General features: G+C 36.3%; 2 protein-coding genes across 8 annotated transcripts in view; one reads left to right on the top strand and one right to left on the bottom strand.

Moving 5' to 3' along the window:
• LOC150099338 (hypoxia-inducible factor 1-alpha inhibitor-like) overlaps positions 1 to 9,965 on the bottom strand; it is a 136,663-nt gene extending 126,698 nt beyond the window's left edge. The window contains exon 1 of the mRNA XM_090403369.1: positions 9,805 to 9,965. Within this exon, the coding sequence (XP_090259495.1) occupies positions 9,805 to 9,930 (126 nt within the window). The 5' untranslated portion in view covers positions 9,931 to 9,965. The remainder of the gene's footprint in view (positions 1 to 9,804) is intronic.
• A 20-nt stretch (positions 9,966 to 9,985) lies between these two features.
• The window catches only part of LOC150099337 (uncharacterized), a 58,916-nt gene continuing 55,956 nt past the window's right edge, over positions 9,986 to 12,945 (top strand). For 2 of the 7 annotated variants that reach the window (XM_090403368.1, XM_090403361.1), the window contains exon 1: positions 10,084 to 10,117. The gene's annotated coding sequence lies outside the window, so the exon portion shown is untranslated. The other 5 variants (XM_090403362.1, XM_090403363.1, XM_090403367.1 and 2 more) reach the window with 5 other exon arrangements.

The raw sequence follows: 12,945 nt of genomic DNA, 5'->3' as shown, positions 1-12,945 counted from the left end.
GTGAGAAGACCCACTATCCATTAATACAATACTTATCTTACATCTTAAACTTATTCGCTGTTTGGGTGTTCACAACCACCTCTGGCAATCCATTCCACTCATTCACCACTCTCTAGGTAAAGAACCTAGTCTATACACCCTTGCTAACCATACTCTTAGACAATTTCCAAGTGTGACCACTTGTTTTCCCTCACTCCTCATGTATTTAAAAATTTCTTCTGTGTCAATTTTATGATAGAAACTTATAAGTTTCTATCATATCCCCTTCTCCTCTGCCTGTCAGCTAAACTCAGCAATCCATATACCCTAAATCAATCCTGATAGTGAACATTTCACAGACCTGTCATGAGCTTGGTCACTCATCTCTGAATCCTCTCCACCACCTCCTGGTCCCAAAGAAATTCAGGTGACCAAATCTGCAACAAATCACAGCTTTATAAAGAGGGATAATAACCTCCCTATCTTTACTTGTTAGTGTGTTCTTTACATTCAAGTAATCCTCTGAGCTATTTTGCAGGCTCTTGGAATATGTCCTCTGAATTTCAAATCTCTATCCACCATCATCCCTAGATCCTTAGCCTCACCAATTTCCTGTAATCTAGTACCATCAATTTGATATGAAGTATGTAATCCTTTCATTCCAAAGTGCATTATTACATTTTACAACATTAAATTAACAACCATTGTCCTTTGCCCACATTGTCAATTTATTTAAGTCATTCTACAAGATATCTATAGCACCTTTATCCACTATTGTCCTCTCCAGTTTTGCATCATCAGCAAACAACTGAATGTCTCCCTTCAAATCTTCCACTATATCATTAATGTACAAATTAAAGAGTAGTGGTCCTAGTACAGAGCCCTGGGGCACTCCACTAGTCACACCCTTAATTGTCTTGATCACACACACCACATATACCACCCTCTGATGTCTATCAGCCATCCCCCCATCCATGCCACCTAATGTAACCTGATGCAAATTTCATAATAGTTTTAATGACTAAATTGCAGATCTAAGCCAGTGAGTTCAAAACTTAGGAGTGCTCCTAAACAAAATAAGCGTGTTATGTTATACTGGCTATCATTCACTGCTACCACTATATTCATATTAATTACTTCATTCACCCACTTTCAATTTCCTGTAATATGTGATTAGCATTTTGTTTGCACTAACTCATGAAACATTTCCAAAACTCTCTCTCTCTTGCTTCTGTACCACAAATTATTCCCTTTCAGCAATAGATATATTGAACACACACACACACACACACACTGTACTGCACTAAATCCCTCATATTGAAATCACTGAATATCCAAGTCAGGGCCACCATTTTTCTCAGATGCATTGGTGCCATGTAGAATATTTTTAAACAATATCATGTAATAAGACTCACAAGTAATCTATTAATATGCTTCTTAGAGATGGATATTATACTCAGTGGGAAAAAAGTACACAGGAGAGACTGTTCCAAAGAACAGAGGTTGATGGAATGAAGGAAGGTGATGAGAAGTTTGTTTGGTATGTTGGTAGTTGGACAGTCTATGAATGCTGACCAGTGACTACATGATTAGAAAAAAAAGTGGAGGAATGGTGGTGTCAGTTCAGCAGAGCAGTGTCTGTGAAAGTACCTACAGAAAAGGCATAGTGCAGAAAGAGAGCGCCTATGGGAAAGTGCTTGAAGGGAGTCTATGAATGGAGGGGAGATTTGCCTGTTAAATTGATCATCCTCTTCTGTATATCAGCAAGAATTCTTATTGAGGTTTTGGGTGCACCATCCCAAATGTTCAGAGTGGCTGAGGATCACTCAAAATTTGCCAAGGTGGTCGCTGACTTCCAATAGGAGATGGCACTCAAAGAAGAAGATCCCAAATGTGAGAACAATATTCCAAGGTTGATCAGATATCTGAGACTTATGAAGTGTTAGGAGTTGAGCAGAAGAGAAGTAATGTTTTAAATGAAAAAGAATGCCAAACTTTTAAGAGGTTGAAGAAGCTACTGATGTAATATGTTTGTGTCAGGATAAGCGAGATGTGAGTTAATCCCAGAAGAGGAAACTGATCTTGAAAGGATACTGGAACATTATCGAAAGGTAAATGAATAGGATCTTTCTTGTGGGTAATAAGACAGGCCTAAGTTTCATTAATAGTGAAATTCACTAAGTTGGTTTCATCCCATTTGAGAATGGTAAAGAGATCAGTATTTAAGTAATTGGTTATGGAAGATCTTGAGACTTCAATCATTTAAATCAGGGATTGGCAACCTTTACAGACTCGCGGGCCACATTCAACTTTTATTTTTAATAATCGGGCCGCAAGTGTTTAATTAAGAGAAAATAGTGAGTGAAAAAATACCTAAGCTATCAATTTTTATTATATCAATTAAAAAAAAAAAACAGAAATATTTACAGTACCAGATATGAAAAAGCATGAAAATGAAACTCAATGAAAAATTATTATCACATAAAATCAAAGTAATATAATTTATGCATCATGATAAGTTTGTCTCCCTGCTTAATGTAACTTTTGTGATTGTTTTCCCTTAACCAAATTATCTAGATCCACTTTACAACCTGAGGTGTAAATTCGAATCGAAGAATGTCAAGTTCATCAGTCAGGTCGAGAAGAAAATTTATTTTTTCTAAAACTCATAGCAGAAAATGCTTATTCACAAATATATGTGCTTCCAAATGTGATTATCATCTTCTCTGCAAAACTGATTAATATTTAAAATTTTTTTGCTAAGCATAAATAAAATTTTTGGATATTTTCTAACGAAAATGCGTTCTTTAATGTTTCATTGTGCTGTAATTCCAAAACTTCCATCCATAGTTGGTTTGGTACGTCATCACTGTCGACATTAAAAGTGTTCAAAAATAATTGCATTTCGATGCTATTTTTATGAAAATCAACAATTCTTGTTGAAACTTCCATTTGTAAATCTTCAATAATAATACCAACAAAAGTTTCCTTTTGTTTGTATTTCCAAGTTGCACAGGTGATATCATGAAGTATACGTATAAAATTATTTTTAGTTTATTATTCGTATTATAAAATGTATTATTTAAATAATTCAACATACAGGCCACATGCCATGTAAGTACGATCAACTTTTTATGGGCCGCCAAAAATGCACGTTTGGGCTGCATGCAGCCTGCGGGTTGCCGACCACTGATTTAAATAGTTGGTTTCTCAAATGAAGAAGAGGAATGGAGGGTAGTCATTAGCAAAACTGTGAACACAGGATTCAAAGTCAGAGAGAGAGAGAGAGAGAGAAAGGCCATTGATGTAAAGGGGGAGGAGCATACAAAACTCTGAGGTACTCAAGCATTGATTTAAAAAAAAAAAAAAAGCTGATGAGAGGAAGCCATTCCCCATGACATGCAACAAATGACCAAAGTGGAAGCTAGCAATCCAATCACAAAGTACAGGCATGGAGACCATAAGATGATAGTTTGCTCAGGAGACCTTGATGCCAGACATGATCAAATGCCTCTGAAATACCTAATGACCACATGGGTTTCTCCAAATCTTTCCATGGTCTGTGTCCAAAGCTGGGTAAGGTTAGCAAGGAGGTTTGCTATAGAACAAGAATGGTGGAACCCATATTGGTGATTGCTAATTAATTGATGATCTCCAGATAGCAAAAAAAAGTGATTGTTGATGACTTCCTCTATCAATTTTGAGAGTACTGAGGTGAAAGCAATGGGATAACAGTCTCATTGCTTTCACCATTAATGGCTGACTTTAGTCTCACTTTTAAGTCTGTGCTAAATAAAGGCTCATTTCCATGCTGTTTGGAAGATGCTAGATGAATGCGACATTATGAGGATGGTACAGGATGGGTACTAATTTTGGGGATCAAGTTTTGAACACATTTAGAGGAATGCCATCTGGGACCAGGAGCTTAATTAATCTTCTGGAAAAATATTAGAGAAGGTATACAATGAACAGTTTGTGGCAATGCAAGAGGTGTTTGCCTTGTTCGTTTAAATAACAGTTGGAATAAAATACTGATGCCAAGAGGTTTACCTTATTCTTAGGGGAGGTTACCACTCAAATTTGAGAGAGAGAGAGGTGGAAACAAGAAAGGCAGAAAACATGCCAAACAGTCTTAGTGAGGAACCAGGAGATCAAAATGCCAGTTAAGCAGGAGGCAAGCTTATTGAATTTCATTCTTAAATTTTACTTTGAAAGTGATAACTTTGTAACACGTGTTTCTGGATGTAGTATAAACAGAATGAGAAGATGGAGTTTTTGATTTAAGCTATTGAACATATGCTGCATTTTTATCATGGATTGCAGAGGTGAATTTTTTTTTTTTTTTTTTTTTTTTTTTTTTTTTTTTTTTTTTTTTTTTTTTAGGGAACCAGGGTTAGAATAAGGGTCAGGGGGAGAGTTGCAATGGAGTAAGGAATGAAGGCTCTCATTTCAGTGAGGATTATTTCAGTTATTAGTTAAATGAAGATGCTTGGATCAGGAGAACAAAAATAATAATCCAATTATGGAAAAGAGGTATATAAATTCTGGGAGTCATTCTATGGCACAATTGTAGTACTATAGGATATGATGCTGAGATTGGTTGGGAGGAGAATGAGCTCTAGAAAACGAGACTTGGATAAGTTAAAGAAAAAGTCCAGAGTGTTGGAAGTATGATGAGAACTGTCTGGTACTCTGGTTGGTAGGTTAACTGTTTATGATGTATTTGTGACAGACCATGCCTGATGGCAAATGACTTGGCTTCCTTTCAGGCTTGATCTGTGAAGATGGAGAGTCAGTTTGTGTTAGGAATGCTAAAAATCCAATTGCACAGTCTAGGTAATTAGAGTGTATGAAATTAACTTTCACTGATAAGCAATCAGAAGGGCAACATGATTGTTAGAATTGCAGTTGTGGTAAAGCAGTAAATGAAGGTTATAAAGTGAAGAAAATGTTGAGCCAGAGCAGATAAAAAAAAAACAGAAATTCCAGGTTGGATAGCCTTTTGCCAAGGGATATCAGATTTGACATAAAAGCACATGTTTCACCTAATAAAATTTCATGGAATTGTAAACTACAGCACAAAGAGAAATAATTAAACTGCAGTTTAATTGTTTCAATATTTTGTATGTCATAGAAACATCTTCAGGAATACAATGTTAAAATGGTAATAACGCATAAAAAACAATAAGTGGAAGAAATGAAATTAGACTATATGAAGACTAAAGTCCTATGGGGGGGGGGACAACAACCAACAGCTCTCTCTATGGGTGCTGTTGGCTAGCCTTACTGGTTGGGCTATTCTTTGGAATTTGTGACTTTGGAGTATTCTGTTTGATTTTCTGTGAAATCTGTCCATAAAGAATTTCAGAAGATAAACATATCAAAAAATTTAATACTTTTCATAGTTCTCATCTTTAAAAAGGTACCTGACTATAAACAATAAATTACACAATAACCACAGTAATTAACTTTAATGAAATGAAAGTATGGACATTTTGTACTGAAAATAACAGTAAATCATCAGTGTGTAGAAACAAACAAATCAAAGGAACAGGAATACAAAGTATATACAGTAGTCTGTGGTTTACTGATTAAAAACTATTGCCACGTGCTAGAAATTAATATTATTAAAAACTATTTTTGATTACATAAGATAAGAATCTCCCAAACTTTTGTGAGAGAGAGAGAGAGAGACAATCATTGCAATTAAAATTTGGTCGATATAAAAGGGACTTTGCAACTTTCTTTGTACCGGCGTTCATATTTAAATCTGCTTCTATGGAGAAGATGAGCTTCATCCCACCGGATACTGTTTAGTGTCAATACTATGTTGTGCCAGACCAGACTTTTCTTGTCTGGTCTGAATTTCAATGCTTGATTAATGATCTGGATTATCCAGTGTGGGCAGTTACTGCTGTATGTACTTTGTATTCCCATTCCTTTGATTTGCTTGTTTCCACACACTGATGATGTACTGCTATTTTCAGTATGAAATATCTGTACTTTCATTTCATTGAAGTTAATTACTATGGTTATCGTGTAATTTATTGTTTATCTTCATAGTTCTTCTCAGCACTCTATGGGTGTGGTTGGGCTATTCTTTGGAATTTGTGACTTTAGACTCAATGAAACAGTTGTTAGTGTACTTAGCTGTGGTCACAACTTTGCAGTAGCACCTCAGCAAGTTCTTAGTTTAGAAATCATGTGGCATATAGAGCATGGTGTGCACAACTTACCTCCTAATGTTGCCAACACCATCAGGTTCAACGTAGCTAACATCTTATCACAAATGTTGCAGCCAAAAAAATCTCTCCAATAGCCAGCTCCATGTACTACGTAAACTCTGCAAAGACAACATAATCATCACAAAGTGATGCTAATGTTGTCCTCAAATCCAGTGATTATAATCGGAAAATAAATGTACTGTTCAGAGATTGCACCACTTATAAACCGCTATATTACGATCCCACTAAGCCACAGAAAAAAAACTTTTAGTCCCCCACCCCACCCAGATATATGGATAACCAAAAATTCATAAACCCAATTACACTCTCTCTGTCCCACAGTATATATGCAACTGACTCTCCCTTCTTTAAATTAGCCATACAGCTAAATATTTAATTCCACTTACTAGCCACACTTCTTATATAACATTTGAGGACATAGTGGAATTGTTCAATGAACACTTTATTGGAGTATTTCATCCTGGAGTAAATTTTACTACTAGAGGGATAGGCAAGTTCGAGGTTTAGAGGTGCAGGAGGAGAGTGTGTTCCAAATACTGAGTACTGTGGATATCAGTAAAGTTATGGGACTGGATGGCATTTTACCACGAGTTTTGAGAGAATGTGCTAAAGAATTGACAGCTCCTTTGACCTGGCTTTTCAATGAGAAGTAGTGGTGGTATGGCTAAGGGAAAGTTGCCCAGGGAATGGAAGGAAGGCAAGATAGTGCCATTGCATAAGGGTGGTAGCAGACTGGAAGTGTCTAATTATAGGCCAGTTTGTGTGTCATCAGTAGTTGTTAAGATCTTGGAGAAATTAGTGAAGGACAGTATACAGCATTGGGCAGATGAGGGTAATGTTATCTGTGAGAGTCAACATGGATTTGTGAAGGAGCACTCTTGTTTTAGTAATATGCTAGCCTTTTATAATAAAGTTACAAGACAGTAGATAAGGGAAAGGCATATACTCCCATTTTCTTGAATTTAGCAAAGGGATTTGACAGGGTGCCACATGATAAGCTGATATTTATGTTGCAGCACATGGATTTGGACGTCTGGTTGGTCAACTGGATTCAGGATTGGCTGTCCAATAGATATCAAAGAATTGTGTATGGTGGGGCAATTTCAAGGAGGCAGAGGGTAACAACTAGGGTCCCACAGGGACCAATATTGTTTAACCTTTATATCAATGACATTGTCAGTGGATTGCAAGGAGATATTCAGTTGTTTGTGGATGATGTGAAGCTGGGAAGGATTATTAGTAATAGTGCAGATGTGGTAGCCCTGCAAGAGGATTTGAATAAGTTAGACAGATGGGCAAATGAATGGTGGTGTTGGTTTAATGCAGCAAAATGTAAGGTCTTGAGGTTTGGGACACATCAATGGGACGCAGCAGTAGGAGAGACAAGAGATCTGGGGTTCATGATTGATAGAAACCTGAAATTCAGGGGACACATTGCTAAGGTGGTAAAGGTAACACAGGAGACCCTGATCAGACCACACTTAGACTACTGTTCTCAGATTTAGTCCCCAGGATTTAAAGGGAATAAATTAACTGTAGAAAGGGTACAAAGGCAGATACAAAAATAGTTTCAGGTATGAGGATTGGCTGAGGGGATGTGGACTGCAGAGTTTGATGAATAGAAGGAGAGGTGATATTATTATTATTACGTAACACCTCCAGGAAGTCCAAAGACTGATCGAGGGAGGGCACCTACTCTCCGTCTTCACCAATCCATCAACCCCAACTACCGCCGACCACCACTAGTAACTTAACAGACAATCACAAACATCCATGCCCATGGCGGGATTCGAACCCATGACCTGTTGATTGGGGAACGAGTACGCTAACCACTCGGCCAATCAGGCTGGCTGATTGAGACTTTTAAACTGTTGAGAGGTGGTTACAGGGTTGACACTGGGGAGTTCTTTCGCTTGGTTGAACAGCAGGAAGGAGTGATGACAAGGGGCCATCCCCTGGAAGTTATGAAAGGAAACTGTGAGCAAGAGGGTGAGGAGTAGTTTCTTTGCATGGAGGGTGGTTGAACTGTGGTATGCATTGCCTGATAGAGTGGTGAGAGCAAGAACAGTCAACGAGTTTAAGGAGTGGTATGACAGACTGTGTTTCCTAGGTAGGAGCTCCCGCGACGAGTCTTTTGACAACATGGCGATCTGAATAATATGTACTCTGCAAATGTCCTGTCATTAATTATTTCATTTAATAATTTTTCAGAGTAATTACTCCAGACTTGCAAAAACAAATCAGCATATTGTAAGCTGGAATAAACTCATTTTTATATCTTAAATAAATATGTATAAAATAACCTCAAGAATACAACACTGATCAAAACAAGACAAAAAAAAAAAAGGCGAGATTACAAATTTTATTAGGATAATTATGTAACTTTTTTTTTCAATTAATTAACTAAAATTCAAAGACCTGTCCACATCGAGAAATGTAATGGGGGAAAAAAAAGTAACATCAATCCGATCAGATGAGGACTCCAGTCTCAGCTGAACCTGCTGTAATGAAAACATTTCATGTTGGTGTCATATGGAGGAATATGGTAACCAGCAATACTGACAGATCTAACTGCTTCTGTTAGCCATTTAGTCGGCACATAAAAACTATTTCCGATAACTCTGCCTTTCAAAATGGCATTACTTATCAAGAATTACCATCACTTACCAGTTTGTAACTCTTGATAAACTGATCAAGAGTTTGGTTTGTAAGGAAAACTTAAGATCAGTTTATCAGAAGGTAAAAATCAGATCTCAATATTTTGATTTTATCCCTCTGAAACTATGTAGATAAAATATGAGCAATCCTATTTAGCATCATAATACATCAGCTATCTATTTATCTGCTGTCATTCAACAATTAATGATGGAATGTACACATTTTACTGAAGTATAAATGCTGAAAGTTAGTTTCTGATATTAAAAAAAGTCCACTAAAAATTAATGCTTCGCCATGGAAAGTTACATACATATATAAAAATCCAAATTTTATTGCAATGTGACAATTAGCGTTTTGTGCTGAAATTCTGAGAAAAATTAGGCTGAAATGAGGTAATCTCAGAATGAGTCTCGACTCCAGGAGAGTTTGTGTAAAAATAATAATAATACAGAACTCCCCCCCCCCCGATAATTTTTTATATTATGTGAGACTACAAGAGCTTCTTGTTTGATTATAAACTTTAAAGAACTTCAGCTCTTACACGCTTCAAGCTTGACATGCGCTAGGAAGGATGAAAGATGATTTTTTTTCTCCTTTGAGATTAAATACTGTACATTTATTTTATTAAGCATGGGGTAATCCTATTATAATTCTCACCAGATGCTTTGATACCCGAGCTAAAATCACTGAAAAAAAAAATCTAAATACATATATATTCTGTAACATATTAAGACTTTTTTTATTATCATTTTATTTTTTTATTATATTAACAGACTACTTCCTTTCTTTTACTACGATATTCCACATTAGGGAAATAAACTTACATTACGAGTATATACCTGAATACTATCTGCTGTGTCAAACTATTCAATTCTTAAAATAATTTTTCAGCATATTATTAATACGATTATTAACCTCTTACCATATTTGCTATTAGTCTATCAACTTGTGGATCCAAATGGCTTAAACGAGGAATCGGTGTTAAAGGAAAATTATAGTGTCGAAACATTGATGTATCACAATTTACTTCGGACAAATCTTCAGCCATGATTCTATCCTCACTCCTTCACGTAGTCCACGAATATTTAAATACAGTAATAGTCAAGTAAAAGTCTCGACTCGTTGCAGATGGCGCTAGAATCCGTTATATTCGGTAGATTTTGTTCAGTTTGACCACGTTTTATTATCAGCGAGGAGAGAATGTGAATGTTTGTGTACATTCGTTTCTTATTGTCGTGAGATTTACAAATTTTTCTAACTTTAACCAAGCGACATTTATTTGTATTTTATATAACTTCTTGCATATCGCTATAAGAAAGCTTACTATTATTTAAGTTAAGGGATATAATCCCATATTGTTTCTTAGCCGAATAAGAAACTCAAAGAGTTTCATGCCGAATATAGAAACTATATAAAGTTCGGCGATTCCAAGCGTAAGCAAATATCTGGATGGAGCAGCAACTGACCCTTGAAGGTAGTGCAAGCTGAGGCAACTCATACAAAGGGTGGAGCAAGTTCCGATCACTATTCTTGATATCCTAGGAGTTAAGTTCATATTATGGGTAAATATCAAGAATAGTGATCGGAGCTTGCTCCACTCTTTGTATGAGTTGCCTCAGCTTGCACTACCTTCAAGGGTCAGTTGCTGCTCTATCCAGGTATTTACTTACGCTTGGAATCGCCGAACTTTATATAGTTTCTATATTCGGCTAAGAAACAATATGGGATTATATCCCTTAACTTAAATAAGTTCATGTCGCCGAATTGAAGCCTTTGGCTCTTCATTATAATTAGCTTACTGTTATGTTTTCGTGGACATCTAGATTTCGGTTTAATATTGTACGTTGTCATTTCGAATAAGATAATTGAATAGCCCTCGTTATTTTATACCAAGCAGGCATATTGCAATTTGAAACCAAAGATCGTGAACCGGAGAATGCGAAGTTACAAATTGCTCGAGTTGTTTTGCCGCACTACTTGAAAGATGCAAACTACACCCTGCAAGCTTTAATATTCTCCTTTTCTAAGAGTTATCTGTTTAAAACAGCTAATTAGCTTTCAGGTAACTTTTGTGGAAACTTTAATCAAAAACAGCAATTTGGAACAAGCTTACTAGTTTTGAAGTTCATTTCTTAATTGTCAAAAACGAAAGAGAAGAGTGCCCATAAACTGTTATGAACTTCGAATGAATTTCTTTTAAAAAGAATTTTATTACTGCAGGATACTCAATTTTATCCATTTCAAGGGATACAGACAACCCGCTTGCTTCAGACAGTATAAAACAAACTGCTTGATAGAATGACTTGCAATTTCACATGGATGCTTATGACAGATGTACTAACATAGGGAAAAAAAATCATGCCAGTAGTGTTGCCATCTGTGGTCGAGACTGAGAACTTTTCAGACCACGCTCGTAATACTTCTAACTCATCTACCTCTGTTCATTCTTCCTCAGCATCCAGAGAGCTAATGGTTTGCCTGGAATTTATTAAAGTGATTATCTAACAATGCTGGTGTTTCTTGTATATCTGAAATTTTCTTTCATCTGCATCTGCCAAGGTTATTCTTTCTTTTACTTGTTATGCAGTGATAAAATTTTTTCAGATTTCCTTTGGCTTGTTTGGAACTTCTTTTCATAATCTAATTTCAAATTCTTCACCATGGCTATTCATCTCTTAGCTTGCTCTGTTATAGCACTCCACAGTCTCATCATCATCATGATATCAGATCTACAATATCCTCTTTTTATTCAGCTTTTGCTTTGAAATATTATTCATCCATTTAACTCTTATTGCAATTAATTCTCCTCTGACTCTGTGGATGCAGTCAGATTTAGCTTCCTTTAAGCATTCTAATTCCTCTACCTTGCAGCTTTTCATGCCAAGGCAGCACTGCCTTAAGCTGCCCTTCTCAGTTTATTATAATCACCTGCCTTATAGTTACACATTTATCTCTCTTAGTCAAACTCTTACATTGTTACCTAAGTCAAAACTGCATGATGGCGCTTACCTCTTGGAAGCATAATGGTGTCAACTCATTTACAAACAAATTCTCAGATGCTATTATTAGATCCCATGTTCTTGTAGCTGGAATGCCCTCCACTAGATGCTTCTTAGGGTAGTTATCCCTAATTCTATTAATTCTCTTCTCATCTCATAATGATAGTCCTTCTTGTGTCCATAAGCCTTTTCTTTGCATTTCAGTCCTATTCAGATGATCCTAGTCTCTATCACCCAGTTGTGTATTTTGTCTTGTTAACATCTATCTCACACCAAGCAGCCACAAACCCATTGCCCATATTACTTGTACTACTTCATATCTGTACTCTAGTTAGATTTCTCTGTAATCATTAGTCGTACTTTTTTTGCCCTTCTTATCTGTCTTCCCTGAATAAATTGAACCTATTGCATTCTATTTCTGTAACGGCATCCTACTCTGTCACTTATAGGCATTAGTGAGACCCTACCAGGTCTCACTAATGCCTATAAGTTTTGGTTTTACTAACAGCTAAGAATTGCTCATCTTAATCCTGATGCTGCCATTGAATATTGAACCAACTCCCCCTCCCCATTTCCATAGTATTTTTATCTCTTGACAAAACCAGTCCTGCATTTTCTATATTGTCTTTATTAAGCTGCTCCCCTCTGTTATTAACCTCACAATTATTGTCACTTAATTTAAAGCATCCATGCTTTTGCAACCACTCAGACACATATAGTTTCTCTGATAATTCATATGCATGTACTCTTTCATTGAACAACAATTTCTCCAAATGGCTAATACCAAAACTATTCAATTGTAATTCATCTTACACTTGAATGGTTGTGATAATCAGAATGTCTTCCATACACCCACATACTTCAACACCATTTTCCCTTTACGTTCTGCTTATCAATTCATGCATTTGCAGCTCTCCTTGTTGGTTCACACCTGTTATACCATGGCTGCAGAATCAAATTCTTTACCCATTTTTACTCTTCTTTTTATTTGCATCACTCAACTGCTATTTCATGTTCTCTCTCCTACTGTACTTATTTTTCTTTCAAATCATTCATTTTGACCA

Source organism: Typopeltis vanoorti, chromosome 14, assembly GCF_054136105.1.
Source record: "Typopeltis vanoorti isolate ZY-2024b chromosome 14, IOZ_Tvanoo_1.0, whole genome shotgun sequence".
NCBI classification, from domain to species: Eukaryota; Metazoa; Arthropoda; class Arachnida; order Uropygi; family Thelyphonidae; genus Typopeltis; species Typopeltis vanoorti.
This window is presented reverse-complemented; position numbering and strand designations above follow the sequence as displayed.